General features: G+C 40.8%; 1 protein-coding gene across 1 annotated transcript; it reads right to left on the bottom strand.

Annotated features, from left to right (window-relative positions):
- Window positions 1-612: 612 nt before the first annotated feature.
- CRTAP (cartilage associated protein) lies at window positions 613-22,813 on the bottom strand. The gene is made up of 7 exons (XM_064668963.1): window positions 22,231-22,813; window positions 18,574-18,723; window positions 17,778-17,949; window positions 15,270-15,398; window positions 13,651-13,796; window positions 11,190-11,273; window positions 613-1,311 (listed from the first exon to the last, which is right to left on the bottom strand). Exons 1-7 carry the CDS (start codon window positions 22,681-22,683, stop codon window positions 1,252-1,254), a joined length of 1,194 nt encoding a protein of 397 aa, XP_064525033.1. The 5' UTR covers window positions 22,684-22,813; the 3' UTR covers window positions 613-1,251.
- Between the last annotated feature and the right edge of the window lie 47 nt (window positions 22,814-22,860).

Below are 22,860 nucleotides of genomic sequence, written 5' to 3'. Positions count from 1 at the left end.
ACTACTACAGCATATATAAGTTATAACAGCAATAACTCAGCAAGGTAGTTTAGATCATGCTTTGCCTTTTTAAAAACTTAACACAGATTTTAGCTGGGCAATTCACTTCCATTCAGCTGGATAACAGTTCAGTCGTAAGAGAGCTGAATGCTTGCCTGCCCTTGATGTAAGTGGGATGAAACCACTTGCAGGACTTGATCCTTGAAAATGAAAGAGGAAAGCAAAGGATGAAATCCTGGATCCTCCTCTGAGGTCAAGGGGATTTCTGCTCTTCAGTACACTTATCTACCAACCCACCACTCCTCTCTAGCACACTCTTTTGGGCCTTCAGAGTATTTCTGTTTTGGATTCTGCCGTACAGCTAATAATAAAAACGACAGGAATTCACATATAAATATTTTTCAAGATTCCATTTTAAATCACTGCAGTTTCCACATGTACTTACTTTTGGATGAAAATTATGCAGACAGTCCCACCAGACTGAAAAAAACCAAGCAAACTGTTTTCTTCAGAAGAGAATACAAAATACATCAATTACCAATATTTCATAGATTGGCCCCACCTCACACAAGGACCACAGGTTGTTTCAACATAAAGAGTAAGAACAACTGGTAGGAAGAAGAAAATATTTTATTTTTAATTGCACATCATGGAATTTAATTCAGTTTTTAAGAAAGATCAAAACTGCTTTCAAAATTCTTTAAGTAATTTTTACAAGATCACTAGCTGTGCTTTGTTAATCACCTTATTTCAGCTAGTTAAATGTATCTTAACATCTTTCAGGTGCACTGGGATTCATTACCACTTTATTCGTCATCATATAAAAAGACATATATAAATAATAGAACACATAGTTCAGAAAGAGGAACTGTTATGTCTTCCTTGGTTCATAATCTGACAAAAGTTCTTCAGAATCTAGCTGTAGTGCTACAACTTAGTAGAACAGCACTGAAATGAGGAAACTTAGTGTTATCCCAGAAAATACAAATAGTCTGTTTTGTTGTTTGTGTAAAGGAAAGAAAGTTCGAGAGGCAAACTCATATGCACCAATTCTGCATAGTGAAAAGCCATGCTCACGGAAGAGTCAGTGCAGCATGGAAGTAACCTTTCAGGAGTGGATTTTGGGACACAAAGTGGAGCTTAAAGAAGCACCTTTGAGGTATATCTAACTGGAACTACAAGTGACCAAAAATAGTAAGGAGCAATGGTGAGTCTTCACTTTCGTAAAGCACTTTGTGATGATTTCACTCATCAGGATTCCTTCTTTTCATCCACTTCTAACAGCTCGTCAAGGAATTCCACAACTTCACCCTAGAAGGCATTAAATTTAACAGAAACAAGTTAACTTTCTACTGCAAAATTGGTGGGAAATTTTTGCTATTTTAATCAAAACATAAACTGTAATAATATGTGTCCAAATATTTTTAACACCCTTCATGTAGATACAACAAGCCTATTAAAGGCAAGTAAATGGCCCGTACAGGAGTAACACAAGTACTTGCAGGGACACACAGACTTAAAAGAAAGAAATGTCACACTTTACAGTAAATCCTATTGTACTTTTTCAGGTACTTAAATAGACAATGAAATCCTCAAACTTAGAGAGGAATAAATGTTTAAAGCACCTGTCAAATCAGGAAATTGTTAAAATACCATAAAATATTAAAGAATTTTAGAAAGCTTCAAAATTCAAACTGATAGTGTTTTGTAGAACCATAACTTTGACGATATATTTGTCTGCTCTAACTGTTTATTTCCCGTCACACCCTTCCACACACACCTTTTCAATTTTCAACCCCAGATCTTCACATGTCATGACTCAATGCAGCAAAAACGTGAAGAACCAGAGATAACAGAATGTTTTTCATACTGGAAACAAATACACTGGGTTTAGAGTCAGCCCAGGAAATACTGCATTTACAAGCTCCACTCTGCTAATACAGGGTACCAACACAACATAAATTTCCTTTATTTAAACTACTCCTAACATAGTTATATGTTATATTTTGCCGCAGCAAAATGTCTTCTCACAGTCAAGCCTGAGTATTTTGGGATGATACAGCCCCACTGGCTGGAACTTACAGTCTTGTCAACTAAGCTACAGTAACTGAGCTAAAACCTGTTGTAATCATTTACAGCCCAGTGTAACACCTTCAGTGCTGAAAACCAAGTAGTCAACAGCAAATGTGCAGCAACCTCTCAAACTACTCAAAAATGACTGTAGCAGCCCATCTGCTGGCACACTCAGAAATACCAGTGATTTCTGGTTTGCCTTCCATACACAGTTCAGAAACACTGCCAGAGATAGGAGATTCTGTGGAAATGTCTGTGCATATTTGCACTTTTTGGTACAACTCAAAAGCTGAGCTGTACGAGAGATGTGGATGCTCAAAATTACATTTCCAACCTTTTATTCTAAGAACTACAATCTTCTGATAACCTCTTAATTTCACTACATTTTCTTTTCTGCCTTTCCTTCTTGACATGTTCTAAAAGGGTCTTAAGATGTCATTTAGTTTTTTTCCAAAACAAATTGTCACTTTCTGACAGAAAAAATAGTCTGCTGGAAAATCTGATCAGCTCTTACTCACTCTCATGTTTAAATTAATAAGAATTTATAGCAGTTATGTTGAAAGCAAGTCATCTTTGCATGGATGCTCATTCTCCCTTTTCCCTTCACGACCCATTTCAAGTCTTTGTGAACTGTATTATGCTTCTGACTCTGCTTAATGAAGACTGCAAACAGTATTTTACAATCCTAATTAAATTTTAAGCACATTTTTGCCTAGAAAGATATTCCTTAGAAAGACAGCCTCTTCCAGACACATCCATTTTGAGAGGTAAAATTTTACAATTTTCTATTCTGCTGAGGAAAGTTTGTTAAAACCTCTGTCACTGAAAACAGTACAATTAAATAAAGAATTTTGGCTATTTTTAATACAATAACAGTATTATGGATATTGTAACTAAAAAGCACTAACATCATATTTTTCAGAAGTGTGATTAGTGAGGAGATAAATAATGAGAACCCAGCAAGCAAAAATAAAAGTTGGAGAAAAGCTGGCTGAAATAACTGCTGCTCTTGTTCCCTGCTTCACAGTTCCATCTCAAAAGACCACTGAGTTTTTCCAACCATGAAGCAGTATTAGCAAGTCCTGAAGGATGGCAATTTATTGTGCTTTGGATTTGTTCAAAAGATTTAAGCATCCAATTCAGTAAAACACAAGAAAAAATGCCAACACTTTTGTATTCCCTGCTTGTCTTCCTGGTTGCAAGAAATCTGGTTCCTGCAACTGGAAAACAGGAATTCAACGTTTCTGCATGTTTTCCTTTGTTAGAAGAATTTTGATTGCCTAAGTAGCGCAGTCGAGGGAGGAACTCAATACCACTTCACAAATCCACATGAAAAGTAGCCTCTGGGTCCAGTAGGCACTACACAAGCAGTTGGAAGATACAGAAACAGAACACAGAGGACTTCAGGTCAAGTTTTATAGCACAGGTCCCAAATCTGTGGGCATTCGGGTGCCTCTTGAAGGACTGCAGACAGGCAGGTGCCACTAAACTCTGAACAGCTACGAGCCCGGGAATCCAGCTGTCTACTACAGGGGTCCCAGATCTAACTCAAGCTGATTCTTTTACACCTCAGGATCATACTTTAATGAAAGAAAAACAGATATGAAAAAGGATTTATCTCCTCTGTCTACCTGCACAGACAACCTTCAAATGGTTAAGAATCTGAGAAGGAGGGTGAATGGAACAAACATCTTACTGGGTGACCCAGAATTAAGCATAAGGAAGACATGGAGATTTCAATATTACACCTTTGGAACTCAACCATAAGGGAACTTAATTCGATTCATATCACTGTTGCACACTCATCAGTAAGGATATTTCGGAAGACACAGGAGATACAGATAGAATTCAAATTTTTTACTTCTGGTATGTTTTCAAATTTAGAAACATATGAAAATATATGAAATATAGAAATCCATGGTTCAAATGGAAAAGGATATTTAAAAGCAACAATATTTGGGAAAAAAGACTGATACCTGAAATCTCTGGTGCCTGAAACTGAGCTCTAAAGGAAAGCTTCACAGAAGCTGTTGCGGTCTAATTGGGCGTACTGAGAAGTAACAAAGTTTGAAATATGGCAAAAATATAAAAAAAGTTGCTGAAACAATATACATACATAAAATATGCTGCAATGCAACTGAATAATTGCCTGGATGTTGGTTATTTTTGAAAAGGCAAAACCTCCAGATTACACTTAAAGAAAACCAAAACCTGCAGTTCAAATAGTTTTGCCTGTGCCTTCGTAATCAGAATGTAAAACATTTGCAAGTTGTCCATAGAGCAGTTGGCAGCCTAACGAAAAAGTGATAAGGCTGCCTCAGAAGAGCTGATCACATTGCCACACTGGCAGCTGGGACCAGACTGATCACTGTCCTTGTCCCATCAGTGCTCACTTGACACCAGGCGTTCAGTATGACTAAAGTCAGTAAATATTTCACAGGTGTTCATTCTAGGGAAAAAGCCTTCTGCCTGCTCACATCTAGTAACTTCCTGCTGGCCTGCATATCTGGAGTATGAAATGAGTCTTTGATACTATCTAGCCCTTCAGCATGACAGAATTCCTCATGTTATTTGGTACACTCTTTAGCTCCTTCCTGCCCTTACAGAAAGAACATCAAATTTTACATGCAAAATCAGCTGGAAACCCATAATGCTTTCCCCTGCCAGCTACTAGAGGGGACAACAGCCACCCACCCCTAATGCAGGTTACATAAATATGCTGCTCAAACATGGTGCTGATGCAAATCATGGGTGAGCAATATATGGCCCAAAGCATGATGCAGCTGTTCAGCTGATAGTTAGAAAATCAGTATGTGGGGTCTGACTAAGCTCAGGGAAGAGAACAGTTTGCTGCCAGGCCAGTACATGCCTGATAGTTAGGCAGCCAACAACAGGGAAATACATGCATGTGGGCTGCCTCGTCAGCTGCAGCAAAACAGGTCCTCCTTGGCTGGCCCTTGGTCCACAGTTGCTGCCTCCAGGTTTGCACTGGAGGTCAGGTACCTGCTGCAGGTTCAGCAGCTCTGTGGGACCCCACAACCTCCCTCCCTGTGCTACCAACCTCTTCCCTCTCCAGGGACAGTCAGTGGAAAGTGGGACTGACAGAGCAAGGATAAAAGAGCAAGGTAAAAAGATGGAACAGATATAGCCTGAAATATGGGAAGTGTTATATCAAACAGAAAAAGGAGAATGTTTCCAGACTAGTGTGAGTGGTTCAAAGAATCAGAGAAGCTGATCTGACCAACTGGAGCCTCTAATTATCTGTCACATATGCAATTTGAGCATCCTTGGCTTAGATTAACAACTCAACAGAGGCACTGGACAGAACGAACAAGTTTTGTGGCACAGTAATTAATTCAAGAAGGTTTCACAGAGGATATGTGAATAAGTGGATTATAATAAAAATTAATTTTAAAACAGAGTTCTTGGTTAATTCTGAATAAGCTAACCCAGGCTATTGAGATTGGGACACTATTATAGGTGAAGCTAGAGCAGTTGGAAAAAAAAAAAAGGCCTGAAAAAGAGAAGAATGCAAAACTCCCCACCTAGTACCTGAACCTGAATGTCCAAGAACCAAGGTACATATTGGGCCAGGCCATTCCTTATGCAGTGTTAAATGCTGCACTCAAATACACAAAACACAACCTTTTAGAAGAAACATTTGTTCTTTGGAGACTCCTAGCCAGCTATTAAAATAAACAGCAAAGAGGAAAAGCTACCAATACATGGTTCAGTTATGGCACACTTGAGACCGATGGTCCAGCACCAACTTTTCTTTCGACAGCAGCATTTAAAAACAGCAGCCAGCAGCAGCATTTGCATTGCTCACTGACAGACCCAGACACTTTACCATTCCTTGCAAAGACTAAGCATTGCCGTCTGCAAATGCAAATATTAATCATTCATAGGTCCTTGCCTCCACCTACAATCTTGTTCTGTCCTTTCTCAGTGTGGACTGGAAAAGTTACAGGAAAAAATAACCCATACTTTCTATGCAAATCTGCTGATGGCCTTTTCTATAGGGATTCTGTATGTACTGCAGTGGGATAACCTGTTGTTCAGGAAAGCAACAGAGAATATAAAAAAGATAGTGTACTAGAATGAATTAAGATCTATAGAAAAATATTATCCTGGACGTGCTTTTATGTGTGATTACCAGTGAATGGATAAGAAACGGCCTTTATTCTAACTCATCCAACAAACCAAGCCTTAAGAGACAATACACAGAGCAAGAAGAACTGGCTGGATCTTTGTTTCCTTATAATCTGTGACCTAGAAGGAAAATATTTATCCCACATAAATGTTCCCCAGTTGTCCTTCACAACAAAAATTCAAATTTTGCTAAAGTTTGAAGATCTTAATGATTGGAAACTTGTTTAACAGTGAGAGCAACAGATTTGATTTCCTTATGTACTGGGTGTAGGTGGACAGGTTATGGTAGTTGGAAGGGTTGCACAAGTGGTCTCTGTAAGGAGAGGTCAAGGGTGCCCTATAACTAATGAGTAATTATCCTGTAATTGCTCTAGTAACTAATTTGAGGTACTAACGGGAGTAGCCACAAGGAGTTGTTACGAAAACCAGTGGATTTCATTCTAGAACAATTAATTATCTTGCAAGAGTGAAGAAAAAGGTTTGATATGAACGACTGTGGAGGATTTGACTCCATGAACCTGATAGAGCCAGCAAGTATACACCACACAGCTCACTGGCCAGCAACATTTTGAAGGGGGAAAACGTTACATCAGGGTAACAGTAAGGCATGTGTCAATGAGTGGCTCAGCCTGAAAGGTTTATTCAGCCTTCAACCAAGAGAAAGTTCCTTGATCTAACCTTCAGTTAAAACATGAGAGTTCACTATAACCACCCCAAAGCCCCCCCAGTCTGGACACTCTTTGCGCTCTAGCAGGGGAAAAAAAAAGAAAATCCCTCAATTTCTTGTGCAGAAAAATTATTTGGTCCTTAACTTGTTTATTTTTCAGATACTTAGTCCACAGTATGACCCACTGTCACATGCTTTTAGGGCTTTTTTTTTCAACATTAAGAGAGCTTAGTTGTTTTTTACATGTATGTTATCTAGTTTCTCAAATATTTTTCCATTTCATTTTAATGATATATTTTGAACACTTAACTGTTCTTTTCCAATACACCATGGGGGATTACAGTACATTGCAGTTATTACAATAGTATTTTACAGTAAATCAATAAATATGCTTTCCTTTTAACGTATTTATAATGCCTATAAAACATGAGTCAACTCAGTTTCAGAGCAATTTCAACATTGCTCTGATTGCACTGAAAACAAGCCTTCTAGTGGCTTTGTTTCTGAGACCTACTTATGCTCTCTTGCCTGCTTTATGCTACACAGAGAGCCTAAAGAAGATCTGGGCAGCAGAAATTCCTCCCAAAGCCAGTACCTGCAACTTGGGCACATACTGCCACTTAAGCCCAACTATCCTGGCAGCTTCCCATGATAGGTCATTTAAATGGAAAGAAGAACATCTTTGACTAAGACACACATCCAGTGGTGCAGAAGCAAGAGGAGAAAGCAGGAAGGTCATGGAGAGCCAGCCACATGAGAAGAACCTCCACTGGGAAATCGTGATGGGGAAAAAAAAAATCTCTTTTTCTTTCTTCTTTGAGGAAGCCTATGTTGAACAGGGACCATAAGACGGCCAGTTAGCTGCCAACTCTCTCTGAAACAGCTGCCACCAGCTCTTCTCAGCATAGCGGTGCTAGCGCAGCTTTCTGAGGTCACAGGCAGGGCAGGGTTTACATGTCTGGACTTATAACTTGCTGTATATACAGCACACTTGTATAAATCATTTGAACATATGCAAAGAGGGAGTCAATCAAGCTGGAAATACATTGTTAGCAATTCCCAAACAGAAAAATAGGCTGAATTCAGATTTACTATCAGTAGTCCACTGGGCCCTTGTGCTTTGATGCTATTCCATATGTTCTCTTTCCACCAGTCACATTAGTTCAATACTTATTCTTTTTTGCATCACACTTAGGAATGGAGCATTCTAGTTTCAGCGACTATTCAAGTGGACACAGACATTATATACAAATAAAAAGAACAAGATGCCAAAAAAAGTGGGTCAAAGCTGCCAACATCTTTTCACCTACTGATTAAGTACTGAAAGAAAAATCACCTTGTAGGATCATCCCAGCCAAATACTTGTGGTTCTTATGTAATTTAGAACAGCTAAGTAGCTATCCCCCCCGAAAAAAATTCCTCAAGAACACTGATTTTATGTGCCAAAAACATGTCTCATACAATTAGTGTAGTGCTGAAGTTATATCTACACTAGCTGAGTGTCTGGCTCTTAATAGCTCAGTTTGCTATTTAAATCTGCAATACTAGGAGTTGTATCCATGACAGCCTTTATGCATTACACATTTGAATAGAAATCAAAAAGCTCATCTATCCATGGCCAACTAAGATGACAACACCATAACGTTCTTTTAACTTCCCTGTGGAAAACTGCAAGGATATTTAAGAATAATTACTTTTTCTTAAAAGTAATTTGTAGGTAGTTGGCGCTAATATTCTCTGTCACCTCTTCTGTGTTAAATGTTTGAATTAGAGTTTTTCATTTCCTTGTAGAAAAACATTAATAAAGTAAGAGGAGTAGGACAGTATTTCTTGTAGTGACATATGCAAAAATCATTACTGCCTGTTCCAGCCTCTGCAATTACTGCTATGTATTACAGAAGAAGTCAAATGTTCTCACTCGCTTTGCTAATGGTATATAGAAAGACACATGGATGACCTGAGATACAGGAGCACTGAGAAGTCTGAATAAAATGTGATTCTCCACTTGAAAATAATGACATTCACATAGGAAGATATCTCTTGCCACATCAATCCTTTTACTTCAGTCAAGGAAAAAAGAAATTTTTTTTCTGCAGATTATCTTATGGGCTTGTTGGCCCACAAGCAACTTCACAGACAGCAAACATGGACCCCAGAAACTCACAGAAGTTATGGCCTATGGCCCAAGAAGCACATGGTTTAAATAAACAGAGTGCACTTCCAAGAGAGGTTGCCTCCATCCTTAACAATTTTTAATAAAGTTTTTACTGTAATGCCTTATCTGGGTTTTTCATCATTCCTATGGAACAAGCTTTTCTATCTGTGCCAGAAGAAATATTAGAAAAAAGAAAAATTCCAGTTACACTACCAGGTCCTGCCCATAGAGCAGAAACTGCAAGGTAGCAGTTTTACCTTTGTGCTATTCCTGCTCTGTCTGGAATCCCTGGAAGGCTCCGGCAGCCAAAGACAAGTTCGGGTAGCCAGGGATTTATGAGTTCACTACCAAAAGCCAGAGCCAAGCCAGAGGCATGGACAGCCTCCATCCCTCTCAGGTTCTTCAGCCCTAGCAAGGGAGGGTACAGAAGCCCTTCAGCTTTCCCCCTGGAGAAGAGAATGGTAACTTTCCTGATGCAATGAGTGTGAGGAAGGGATATCTGTGACATGACCAGGCACAGTAATTTTGGTTGTTTAACCCAAACATATAATCCAGTGTAATGTGACTTCCTTGTCAGTTCCTCAAAAGTTTAACTGACATTTTCACTGCACCTCCCTCTTGCAGACTGCAAGGTCATTTGTAATTGCCCTGATGAAAGGGGCTACGTGAATGAGTGCCAGCAAATGAATGTTTGTTTCCTCTATATATAGTCCTTGAGGCTGAAGATTATTTCTATAAACCCTCCTAGTAACAACATGTGGGGAAAGTACTCACAAAGGACTGTGTCTCCCCTTCCTTAATTACTCATCCCCGTGTTTTGAAGCAACAGATATGAGAGAAGGAAAAAAATGACAAATAAGTTTATGCCTGACATAAGAAAACCTTATGGGCAACAGCACAAACCAATAAGGGAATATAAAAAGTGCTCAAGTATTTCACACTGATGAAAATCCATACCAACTAGTCCTCATCTAAGCTTAACCTTTAAATATTAAGCTTATTAAACTGTCTTTCAGGGCATTTTATCACAATGGAAAGTCTTCCTAAAGTTTGGTAACCTTGCAACGGAATTTTACATAGAGTTGCTTTCAGGTCATCAGAATACTGAAGGCAGTGCAGACACTACTTCTCCACTATAAAATATTATCTCTCCCTATGTGATGGATAACATAAAAATTGCAAAGGTGATTTCATTTTTTAACATAAACCATCTTTGCCTTTTCTAACTAGAAGAGACATCAGCAGTGCTCATTATAGGCATCCTTGACCCATGCCACAGCTGAGCACAGCTGTTTCTTTGCCAATGCCAGCAACAAACACTTCCATCATTTGAAGATTTTTTTAAACCTCTAAATGAAAGTTCCCAAACCCAAAGCAAACAGCAATCCAAAGCCTTCCACAATTTATCCTTTAATTTCAGCTGTGGGAGACAAAGAAATGCCCTTTCAACAATTTAACTACTTTTCTTGCACCCCTCCCCCCCCCAAAAAAATCCATTTTACATATTTCCAGTGTAAATAGTAGTCATTATATGTTATTTGACTATGATTTCTAACCATTTAAGAAGCAAGACTGGGTGACCAAAATTTTACTGAGCAGAATAAAATAACAGGTAACAAGACTTCCTTTGGACAAAAATTACAATTTAGGTGGTTACTTCTGGACAAAATTATAAAGATCTCTAATATAATTCAAACAACATTTTAGGAAAAAAACCCCACACAAAACCCCAAACCAACAACAACAATAAACACCCCAAAAACAAACAAACAAACAACCCCAAAAAACAAAACAAAAAATCCCTACACCCAAACCTAGAAAAACATTTGGTTTAAAAATACATACCACTTCTCTGCCCCCTGGTGTTACAGCTTGCAAAGTAGACTTTCTTTTTTTCTGTGGGCTCAGTGCATTATATTTGCCCTTATGTTAACTATGGCAATGTTTTTTAAAATTGTATGTTATGTTCTTTGGGTTCATTCTTAGATTCTACTTACAAAACTAAAAATTTTTTATAAATTGGTCACAGTTACAAGAAGATTTTTCTGTATTAGTTAAATCTTGGGATTACATCTATGTATCATTTTCACTTTAATGTGACTGCTGCTTTTTTGACCATGATTTCATTTATATAAAACTCACCTCATCATCATCCATCAGATGTTCCTTCGCAAATTCATACATTTCCAGCTGAAGTGTGGTTATTCTGTGGTATCGAACTGCCTCCTATCAAAAAAACCCAAAATTTCTATGTCACTTTAGGGTAGCAAGACAGGAGAGCATCATTACACATCACCTCAAACTATTCTAGTAAAATCAGACCCGGCCTTAGTGGAAGGCAGATCCCAGGAGGGGTTTATAGTGTTTGAGAAAGGGAACAGCAAAACAGCAAGGGGTGTATCCAAACTCTTCTGTGGATCTTCGTAAGCACAGTCTCCATCAATCGGAGAAGAGCAAAGCACTCTCCTCCTTCTCACATTTCAAAGCATTGGTAAGTCTGAGAATAAGGAATAAGACTGCCAGAGCTGAGTAGCAGCATGCACCTGCATTCCAGCGGGCTTTGGACATGAGAAAGCCTCTGCCTCCCTGTGTGCTGGCACTGGCGTATGGAAGCAGGCAATTCTGGGAAAAAGAGACACTAAGCTATTTTGCATGATAATGACTCACCACCCCAGCCTGAGTCTGGACTAGTAAAATTCTGCAAGGTCACTCACCTGTCCCTCCTCACTTCCCAGCTGTTTGCCTGGACCACAGAGTGTAGCTCAGTCACACATTCTCATATATGTGAACATCAAATGTAATCTGCTTTGACTACCTTTTGGGGAGGAAAACAGGAGACTCTCTCTTTCACAAGAACATCTTGTGACATTAGATTAGTGCCAGAGCTAAATCCTGCTGTCACCCCATTACCACTTTGAAAATAAACCAGAGGCATTATGGTTTTCATAGCAAGTGATTAGGACAGCAAGCAACTCCTGTTCATAGTTACATAGATCAAAGTACAAGAAAATACAGCTGTGTCCATTTAGTATTTTGTACTTAAAAATCAAATTATCTGTAGTCCCCAGCTACAGAAGTTATCAATGAAACATTCAGAATTCATGTGTAGGGCCCTTGTTCTGTCCTCTCTGCACATGAATGCCAAATCTATCCGCGGTTTGCAGTTTCAAACTGTTGCTACCCCTCACCATCAAACATTGTCTCCAATATGGCTATAAAGCACAGTTCTGTTCCCAAAAGCAGTGACAAAGGAGCGGTTCCTTTCTCCTGTGAGCTCAGACTTGCTGCTGCTGCCTTCTGAAAGAACCAAATGCATTTTTGCTGCCTTCTGTCTCAGCTGGTCCTGCAGGGCAGGCCTGGGTTTCCAGTGCGCCGATAAGGCGTGCTGCAGGTAACAGTTGTCCACAAACAAACCCCACCTAACTCAAATGGAGTGGTATTTTTGACTTGAGCAGGCTGGCCTGAGAGGTAGAAAGTGTAATTATCAAATCAGTGCAAGCTATAAGAGGAATAATTGCACTGCTTTGCATAAGGTCAGTCACCTGAGCACTGCACAGATACACTGGGTTTAATGCCATATTAAGAAACAAGGGCCTTTGGGCCAGCGAAGGCATTGGTGACTGAGATGTCTGAAGAAGCAACATGGAAAAGGCAACTGGAATGTTATCCTCCAGGATGTCTGCTGTTGCCACAGCTGGGTTAACTTAAATGATTCTTCCACAGGGAAGTCATGCCCTAAGAGAAGGCACCAAATTTAATTTGTGGAACATGTATCGCTAATGACTAACCAGTTGTACAGTTTATATGACTGATGCCTAAGGAGTCACTCAGGTGTCACAAAGCAGCTAATTCAGTGGCATGACATAAATCCTGGTAACAAGAAATGACAGAAAATCAAATTTGATGTCACAGTCCAGGCTGTAAATTTTCCTTGGACGTGGAAATATATAAACAGCATAGAAATCCATTTTTAGAGCAGTTTTTCAAAGCCAGATCACAATCATTGCTGCATGGACTCATGTTTACTGTGGGTTCTTTGCAGCAAGTATTCTAATTTAGATAATTAGATACAATATAGTCCTGAGCCTTTTTCCATCCTCATCCACCCAACTATGTTCTAAATGGAGTAAGTGGAAAGTGAGTTTAGCTGGAGTTACCATATCCAGACACATTCCAATGCCCACAGAACCTGAAATAACAAGCGGGTGGGCAACTACATGCTGGCAGATAATGATTCACAAAAGCCTGAACGTTACTCAGAGATTTCATCAGGAGATTTCAGGGGGCAGCTGCCTTATTTATAGAGGTACATAAAGATATAAATATGCATAAGTGACAGAGAAATACCAGTGTGAATTTCTTTGTCATCATATTATATTATATCCTATTGTAGCATATTTCAACAGAAAGGGAAGAACTATGACATTCACTGTTTACGTGACACACTACATCTCTGTGCACAACTCTCTATATGGTTTTCACAAAACAGTATGTGTCTAACTCTAGAACCAACAGATAACCTCCATTTTCCCAACCTCTTACCCACTGAGTTTCAGAAAAATATTTAAATGTGTCTAGAAGGCATTTTAGATAATTCACCTACCGATCTGGGCTGAAAATCCTCTTCTTTAAGTCCCCATTTGTCTTTATGGTACTGGTAATACACCATGTTCTGTTTCATTACTTCATCTTTCTCGTCAAACAGAAGGTAACTAGCAGCACAAGAAGCTGCATTCTTCATGTCATTCACTAATTATTAAACACACACACACAAAAATCCAGATAAGATAAATGAACAAATTCCTACTAATATCTAAGTTCTGAAAAACTCAGATGGAAACAGAACCCATATTCTACCTCCCCACCAGTTGCATAGAAAAGAAACCTGCTTCCCAGAAAGAATATGCTATATTTGTGTCCTGAAACAGGTAAGGTCATGATTCAAAAATGGGGACTCAGCTCTGATGGTTTTCTATGAAAATCCTAACAAAACGTTCCTCCCAGGTATCCCAGTATCAGCCCACAGCTTAGTGATATGCACTGGGGCACTTATTAAAAAAACCAAACACTTCCCCACTTCTTTGTACTAGAACTGACATAGAGGGAAGAGTCAATGTGTAAAATGTGTAGTCAAACAACATAAGCAGAAGTCATTAATGGCCTGATGCTACATGGTTGATGTGTCTTCTCTTCGATGTTGGAGCCTGCAGGAATAGCTGTAAAAGCTACAGTGCAAGTAGCTCCTCAAGAAACCACAAAATTCATTAAATGATTTACCTATCAAATATGTAATCACTGAGAACCAGATACTACGATTTCTGTTAAGTGGTCCCTTCTTTCTTCAAAACCCATTTAGGCCCATTCTAACAGGATTATAAGAATCCACTAGGAAAAAGCAAATGGTATGGAATACTCTGTAGGTTTGTCTGTGGAAGAAATTCTGAACAGTAAATTGAAAATTGAGTATTTATTCAATAGAATAAATTTGTTATGTTAAACGTGTTTCTTTGAAGTTACAATCTTTAGTTGCTCTAACTGAATGAATTAGAAGTTTAAGGAAAAATGTATTGTTAGAGCTATACAGTTCAGCCACTTAACAACCACGGGGGTTTGACAGCTTAACCACTATGGCTTTCTTGGCACAAATCATAGGTTTTTGTACACAGGTGTACAAAATGGGTCTGTGCCATTCCAGATGTTCCAATGTATAGTAAGTGGCCGACATTGTTTAACCTAATATGTTATGAGTTACTTCAAAAAGGCATCTAAAACATAAAATACATATAATGAACATTTTTCATTTATATGAAGATTTAACATTTATATGAAACTATGAAAAGCGTTAGCAATTTGTGTTGGCAGTAGGTATCACATACAGAACAAACGGCAGTGATGGATCAGATCACACTTACTCTGTAACTGCCTCATCTTTCCAACACAGACCATGCATAACTTAAAACAGAGGGTCCTGTAATGTATTTTTTCATAGACAATTTTATGAGCACAGGCTCAACATAGAACATTTTGTGTCCTGTGTCTGTTAACTACAGTAATACAGGAAGAAAAAGATACCAGGAAACTCAGAGTTTCTGTCCTGAAACAGATTAAAATGCAGGTTCTGGAGGCCACTATTTATGTTCTAAAGCATTGTAACTAGAGTTATGAATGGAATCTGTCTCACATCACCCCAGTGTTATTTAAGCACAATAAATCACTACTTACATTTATAATACGCAAACTGCAAGTAATGGTACATGGTGGCCACAAACTTTTCAACAACAAAGCCTCCTATAACGGGCGTCAGATTACTCTCACACTGCACTTTGCATGCAAGGACTTCAATATAATGATCTAGAAGGAAGAAAACGACAACACAGGATATGGGTAGCATGTTGTTATAGTGCCTCCCATTTGCTACCCATTAAAATTTGGCCTTATGATGCTCTCCTGAGTCCTGTGCATCTGCAACTTGCTGCTTGGAAGTACTGAGAACCTACAACTCCATTTGAAGTACATATCAAGTAAGGGTAACCAGTCCTTCCATAAAAATCTGTACAGTCAACTTCAAACATGTCAAAGCTGGAATTTCAGAGAACTGAGCAGTTAGGTTTCACTGACACCTACAGACAGCTTGTGGCAGTGGATTTTACAGTGTTACAGAGTATTGCATTATTTCCTAACTGTAAACTTAACAGTGCTTTCTTTTATTTTTTACATTTTGCAATCCTTTGCATTTTCATGAAATTATTGCACGGATAAGGTCCATGTGCTGCTGAGTACAACTGTGTGACAGAGATATACAGCAGGTGATTGCAAAATTAACCTCCAGAGATGGCCACATATTGTGCCTGCAGTTTGTATGTTCTAAAAAAGAAGAAAAAGGAGAATATGCCACTCAGCACAGAACGACTTTCAGCCAGGAATGTTTAAGTCCACAAGCTTACCCAGCCTAAAAAAGCTTGCTATAATGCAATAGGACTACAGGTGATTTTATCTTCAAGGAAATACATTTCAAGAAACCTTCCAACAAAGAGTATCAAACATTTTCAGGAGATATCAAATTTGGCTACAACACAGAAAAGAAGTATTTTAAAGTCTTAGTTTACCTGTTAGCCATATTAGGCAGGTGAAATCAAGTTAGATAAGCTTGTGCAGCAAGTTCTAACCAAGACAAAAGAACACTTTTCATCCCTGAGAACTCCTAGAATGAAGAACACTGAAGCTAACTAAATGTAACTGGCCACATGAAATTACCAGACTCATCTTCTACAAGAGCAGTGGAATCTCCAGGCACAGCAGGGTTCAATTCCAGCCAGCACTTAAAGCCAGAGACCCAAGTCCCTCAGTGAAACAATCCCATGCAATGAGGACAGCTGGCTTCCAAACATAACTCATTGCTCAAGGATACATACCTAGTGTAAGTCCCAAATAATTCTGGTTAAGCCTTATTGTTACATCTGCTTTCTGCAGTAAAAACCTCAGAGGCAGAATATTTCTCCCTGCAGCAAGAGCACAGTTCAGCCCAGGCAGTGTAAGTAAATTTGAACGTTCTCAACTCAAGAGCGAAATACTGAAATGCACATACATGGTCATGATGACATCATGCAGTAACTCCTACCTTTCCTTCCCATCACTACTGCTGGGAATTGTCCTTCCCTTTCAGGGAGTAAGAGGAAGGATGACAGCAAGTGCCAGTCACAGCTGAGCATGGACGCTGTACTCTTTACAGTGGCTTGGGAGTTGACCTGATGCCAGAGCTCTGACCAACTGGGAAACAAAGTCTGTGTTTCTTGCTTTACTGCCTGTGATTTCACCTTTGCTCCTTATTTGCTGTGCTAAGCACCTGCCTGCTTTGCCCAATAATAAATCAGGGCTTGAGGCCTGCAATAGCTATTCCATGTCAGCTGTACCGGTGGATATCAGCCGCACACCGCGAGAAACTGGAGCTGCTCATGTATAAACATATTTCATGAAAATTTCCCCTCTCCAACACATATTATGGCTTTAGGACAAAAAGTTGGGCTGGTTTTCCTTATGGCAACTTAAAAACATGAAAAATGCAAGAGAATTTCTAAGTTTATTGAGAAAACTCGCATGTGTTCTCCACACAAATACTGTCAACAACGCTGAGCCCAGAGCACTGGAGAAATTACTTGTTTCTTTTGCTGCCAAAGAGCATAGGGGATGTATATGTGCCATTTTGACAATAATAAAAAAAGTTTATGCCCCTTTTACTCTGCAAAGCAATGGATTTTTTTTTTAAGCTACACACGAAAAATAGATGTTATCTACTAGTAAAACTCTAATGTAGGAAGGATGAAAAACAGACAAAAGAAAGGACATACAGATCACTGGATCTACACAAAACCCCAAAGCCAGCTTCAAAGGCAGGTTAACAACTGAGCCTCAAAGGCAACCAAACCGATACTGAAAGGGTGGCCAAGAGACCTGTCTGGATTAACCATTGCTACCTGGATGGGGCAGTTATTATCGCTTAAAATTCCATGTTATTCTGACACAGAACTTCCATGTTAATACAAGTACTCTGTTCTGATTTCCTGATAGCCCTCATTTATGTTACTAAAAAGAACAAAAACATAAACCAGAATTCAAGCAGTTTACAGTGAATCTAATAAAATCCTATTGGCCCAAACTCAGGAACAGGACCTGGGTAGTCAATCCTACGGACAAATTGAAATGTACTTTCCTTTCTGTCTCCTAACCACTCACCTGCAATGGAAAGATAGAAGTCTTTAAAGTCTGTGATCTCTCGGGAGCCTTCACAGGCTGCAATACAGTCATCATAGGCTTTGAAGAAATCAGGAAGAGCCAGTTCCATGTCCGAGATGGATGTTCTCCAGTTGTCACCATTATACGCTCTCACAGCCCTGACAAAGAGATTCTGAAAAATTGGCAGGAATGAAAACCAGCAGTAACTGATCTGTAGGAAGCGGTGTGTAAATTCAAATGCAGTAAATGATGTCTTGGCATTTCTGGATGACTACATAAGCTGTTCTCCAGGTAAGATAAGGACAACAAATACAGATGACTAATGGATTTTATCAGGTATTTTCTAGAGAACAGAGTATATCATTCCATTTCTGATCAAAAGAAAAGCCTGCAGGACAAAAGTAACAGTGTGAATCTAAAGCATGGGTTGTGACAGAGATTTTCAATGGAATCTTAACACGAAATGTCTGAGTTATTTTAAACTGTGCTGCTACAGCACTCATGAATTTGAAAAACTATGCACCTGCTTAGCTCCAGTAGTGATATGCATGTAGTAGCTTTCAGGTATGCCACTGTCTGTGATTTACTGTGACCCATTTATGGAACAATGAAGTGCAGGACAGGTGAGAATTACTGAATGCTTCAAGAAGGCAGAATGGAGGTGACTGAGATGACAGAAAGAGGGAAAGGAGAGTAAGAATTGAAAACACATAAGCAAATGAGATCCCCAAATCTCACCCAGTAAGTGGAATAATAGAACAGTTCCAAAAGACCAAACTCTGAATAAGAAGCCTACCTCATAAGGCTTTATCTCCAAGTCTTTAATATGCTCCTCAGCATCAGGTATGCTCTTATAGTAGGCCATATTTCTTTGCATCATTTCATCATCCGGATGCTTCAGAAGAAATGTGTGAGCTGCTGCAATAGCTTTTGGAAGATTATTAGCCTAAATAGGGATAGGGAGAAGAGGAAGGAGTTAAAAAAGGTTAATTGGGAAAAAAACCAAAACAGCTCAAATGTTCCCAGTTTTTGTCAATGACTTTCCTATAGTCTCTATAGTCACAAACTTACTTATACTGAAAACATAGTCTCAACAGGTACAATCATACAGTAAAACTGGTATAATTCTTCTCAGTTTTACTCCTAGCTTCATCACCATGAACAATTTTTTTCGTTTTATTGTTGCAGATAGCACAGATGATGGTTGTAAATCGAAGAAATTAGGGGTTTTTCCCTTCTCCCTCCCCTGTTCATAAAGCTGACATGTTGCTCCTGTGTGGGATTAATCTCAGCAAATACTAATGCCAACCTATGGATATTGGGCAGGAGTCATCACTGACCATGTTTACATGGTGTTTATGTCACTTATTTGCCTAGCAGCACAAAGGACAACATTAAAATAATACATCTTCCTGGTGGTGTTATGAAGTTAAGAGCAAACTGCAGAGACTTGCTCTATATAATAATTGTGTCCTAATGTACTATGTGATTTTCTGTACTCATTTTTAAACTAACTTTAATCTCAACTGGATATACTTTCTGAAGTATACATTTCTCACTTGTAAATGCATGTACCAAACATGTAAGTATTTCTGTGTGCCTGCAGTTATGGGTTTTTTATTTTATACATACACATATGTTTTCATAAATTATATAGTACATAGGCACATATTTAGGAAGAGTGAGAGAGAAAGCAAAAGTCTTGGGTATTTGTAAAATGTTAAAACCTTTTTTCTAAGCCAAGATCCACACCAACCCATTCAGTGTATTGACGTGTAGCTGATACTGAGCTCCACCTCACATCTGAAATAGCCTAGGGCAGTGTATGTTTAAAACCGTAAGGAGGAGTCACAGGCACGTATTCACACACACTCTTCCGTTAGCATCCATAAAAGGTATCCCTTCATTTCAGGAAGAAACCCAAGAGACAACTGCACTGAAGAAAGACTTCAACCCACCCATGGCTGCTGTGCCGCTATGAGTGTCCCAGTGCTGGAACACTGCCAGCTGCCATTCCTGGTTGTCCCAAAACTACACGCTTCCAGTCAGCCCAGATGGTGCTAAACACAAAGGGAAATCTCAGCTGAACTTTCGTCAAATGCCTGATTTCTTTTGTGCTGTATGCTGTGATCCTGTTTCTTTGGCAGGCTGACAGGTCTCATTTTTACTTAGTTTATAATTCACTCTTGGTTTCAATTTTCACCTCTTAAAAATAAAATAAAAAAAGGTTTTGTAGAAACACGTTCCTAAGTGAACTCAGTGGCTCTGAGAAAGCTCCCTCCAGAGGAGCAAGCAGCAGCACAGAAACATCTACTCCAAGAATCTTAAGACGTGGCAGAATTTCACTCTGCAATTCCACCTGAATAAACACACGGTCACTCCAAAAAATGACATAAAGCGTTTCCCTCCCACTCCTTCCTATACTATAAATGCTGTTGGGGAGGGGTGGAGGGGTGGGGGAAGGGATATTCCTTTTTCAGAAGCCACCAGCCAGGAAAAAGTCCTTTGGATGCAGCAGTTTGTAGGTCCCAAAGGCCCATTCAGAACTCCCCAAGTAATAAGGGCTCAGAGCTGGATTACAATCCAGTATGAAAGACAATTAAAGGCAAAGACATCAAACTACACTGCTCAAACCTACTGCAAACGTGATTGAAAAACAGTTTAAAGAAAGAGGGAGGGATTCCTCCAATTTCCCTCTCACACTCCTGTCTGTCAGTTACTTGACTGTATTAGAAATGGTAAGCAGCACTGCTTTTTGCTGTGATTGCAAACTTTGCAAACATTGCAAACTTTGTAAGTACCACAAGAGGGGAACTGATAGTTAAATTAAGACAAGAAAAGGAAACATTTGTGGTGATGTAATTTTCGTATCCTTATAAGGCTTTGAGAATTTGAGGAATGCCTGCCCTCTCAGTAATTCAAAAGAAACCTTTGGTACCTTTTGTTTAGTGTGTGCAGAGGCTTTAATGCATCAAGTTAAGCTTTTTTGTACGGTTTTAGGGATGGCTTTCAATGCACAGAATGACACCAGTGTGATGTCGTGCATGTGAATACTGTTCTGGTTTTATAAGAATACATTTCCCCGCATCTGTTTGGAAAAAGTGCTGAGAAAACAGAACTTCTAAAAACAGGACACAGCAACAGTTCAGAAGATGTGTGCTTCCAAGTGGCTATCTCAAAAAGAATGCACAGGCAAACAACCCTATATAATATATACTGGGATATGTTGGGAGTGAATCCCTAAGAGAGAAAACAATCTTAGAGCTCAGCTTGTTTTCTCCTCCCCCCCCCCCAGATGCTGTGTTCATTTGAAATGTGAGTAACTGCAGTACGTGAGGGGATGGTAGAAGGGACAGACCTTGATACAGAGAACAGAAGATGAAGATAAGGAGGGAGAAAGTAATCAATTAGATCCTGGACAGATGACAAGAAGTTAGAAAAATAGGATGAAATCTGTTAAGGGAGGTATGTGTCCCCCGTCTTGGCTGACTCAAGAGTAAAAGGTAAATACCATTCCAGGGCTAGCATTAGTGTCCCACTTCAGCAGCCAGTTTTTCCTTCATTCCTTCCCAAGGCTGCAACAAAACTGGAGTTTTGCAGGCATCAGGCTATCTGCAAGTCACAGGCTGGGGGCTGCTGCACTTGAAAGAACTGGACCAGATGTGAGCAAGTGGAGAAGGTGGCCACGCCGAGGGACACAAAGTAGCGAAGAGCGCTTGCAATAGCAGAGCTGTGACATGAAGAGTCTGAAAAAGGTTCCAGAGAAGATTAGAAAGTAAGGCAGATGGAAAGATGAGGAGTAGGGATGGGAGTGACACAGCTACAGGACACAGAGGCAGGTTTCCGTGGCCAAATGTCAGGGAAGAACTGGAAGGGTTGATCTAGGGGACATGCTGGATGAACGGCGGAAAACTGGTGAAGAGCAAGCTGGATGGCAGGTAGCAGGGAAAAAGACAAGGAACATGCTGATCCCACTGTCAGTTAACATGAGCTGAGTGGGTGGAAGGGACTGAAAGGCTTGTCAAGGCGAAGATGATGAAGTGTACGCTGGGCAGCCTGGTGGGGGCAAGGACTGGGGGCCTGACCAGGGAGCAGGGGAGATATGGAGGTGAGGTGGATTACAACTGGCAGCTAAACTGATGTGAAGAAAGCAATGGGGAATGAGGCTATGGCCCAGAGAAACCCGCTCCGAGGGCCAGGCGAGAGGTCGGCATGAGCAGTGGCTTTTCCAGAATTGGGTGCACAAGGCACTTGCATCCATCGAGGCCGTGCTGGGACACGCCACGTGAAGAGACACACCATTCCGTCCCCCTCCACCACGACAGTGACAGGCCTGGAGAGAGACTCTGGGGAGGACAGGCTGGGACGGAGGCGGGAGGCTGGGGAGCGGAGGCAGGGCAGGGAGATGGGAGGGGAGAGGAGGAGGGATGAAGGAGGGAGAGGGGGTCCTCACCTTGAAGTAGGCGAACTGCAGGTACTTGTAGGGCTCGCGGCGCTGGAAGTCCTCCAGGAGGTCGCGGCCGGGCTGTGCCTGTCGGAAGGCGGGCAGCCCCTGCTTGCAGCGCCGCAGGCACTGCGCCCGCCGAAGCACCCCGGCCAGGAGCCGCAGCTCCGCCAGCGCCGCCCCGGCGCCCGAGGATGCGGGGGAGGCGGTCGGCGGCTGCCCGGCGGCGCTGCAGTTGCGGTGGCAGAACGCCTCGCTGTCGCGCAGCAGGCGGTACAGCCGCATGCTGACCTCCAGGTAGCTGACGCTCTCGGGCCAGTTCTCCGTGCTGTACTGGTCCAGCCCGTAGCGGTAGGCCGACTCCAGCGGCATCAGCTCGTCCCGTGGGAAGCTGCGGAAGCTGTAGCGCTCATACTGCGCCCCGGCCGCCGCCAGCAGCGCCGCCAGCGCCGCCACCCACATGGCTGCGACACCGCCACCGCCCGCACGGCAACGCGTCGCCGCCGCGGGGAGAGCGGAGCGGAGAGAAGGGAAGGCAGAGACGGCCCCGGGACCGGGGTGGAGGAAGGGGAAACGCGGAGTGGCCCCGGGGGGAGGGCGGGGAGAGGCGATGTCGGGGAGGGAGCGCGGACGGGAGGC

Source organism: Pseudopipra pipra, chromosome 1, assembly GCF_036250125.1.
Source record: "Pseudopipra pipra isolate bDixPip1 chromosome 1, bDixPip1.hap1, whole genome shotgun sequence".
Classification (NCBI taxonomy): Eukaryota; Metazoa; Chordata; class Aves; order Passeriformes; family Pipridae; genus Pseudopipra; species Pseudopipra pipra.
Note: the sequence above shows the minus strand (reverse complement) of the source record. Positions and strands in the feature narration are given on the sequence as shown.

What these genes read in the sequence shown, in the direction of transcription:
- CRTAP (XM_064668963.1), bottom strand. Translation starts at nt 22,683, where the DNA reads ATGTGGGTGGCGGCGCTGGCGGCGCTGCTGGCGGCGGCCGGGGCGCAG. An exon ending in TGGAGATAAAGCCTTATGAG is followed by an intron (nt 17,950 to 18,573) that starts GTAGGCTTCTTA and finishes CCAATTTTTCAG; the next exon opens with AATCTCTTTGTCAGGGCTGT. An exon ending in AGGATTTTCAGCCCAGATCG is followed by an intron (nt 11,274 to 13,650) that starts GTAGGTGAATTA and finishes TTTTTTTGATAG; the next exon opens with GAGGCAGTTCGATACCACAG.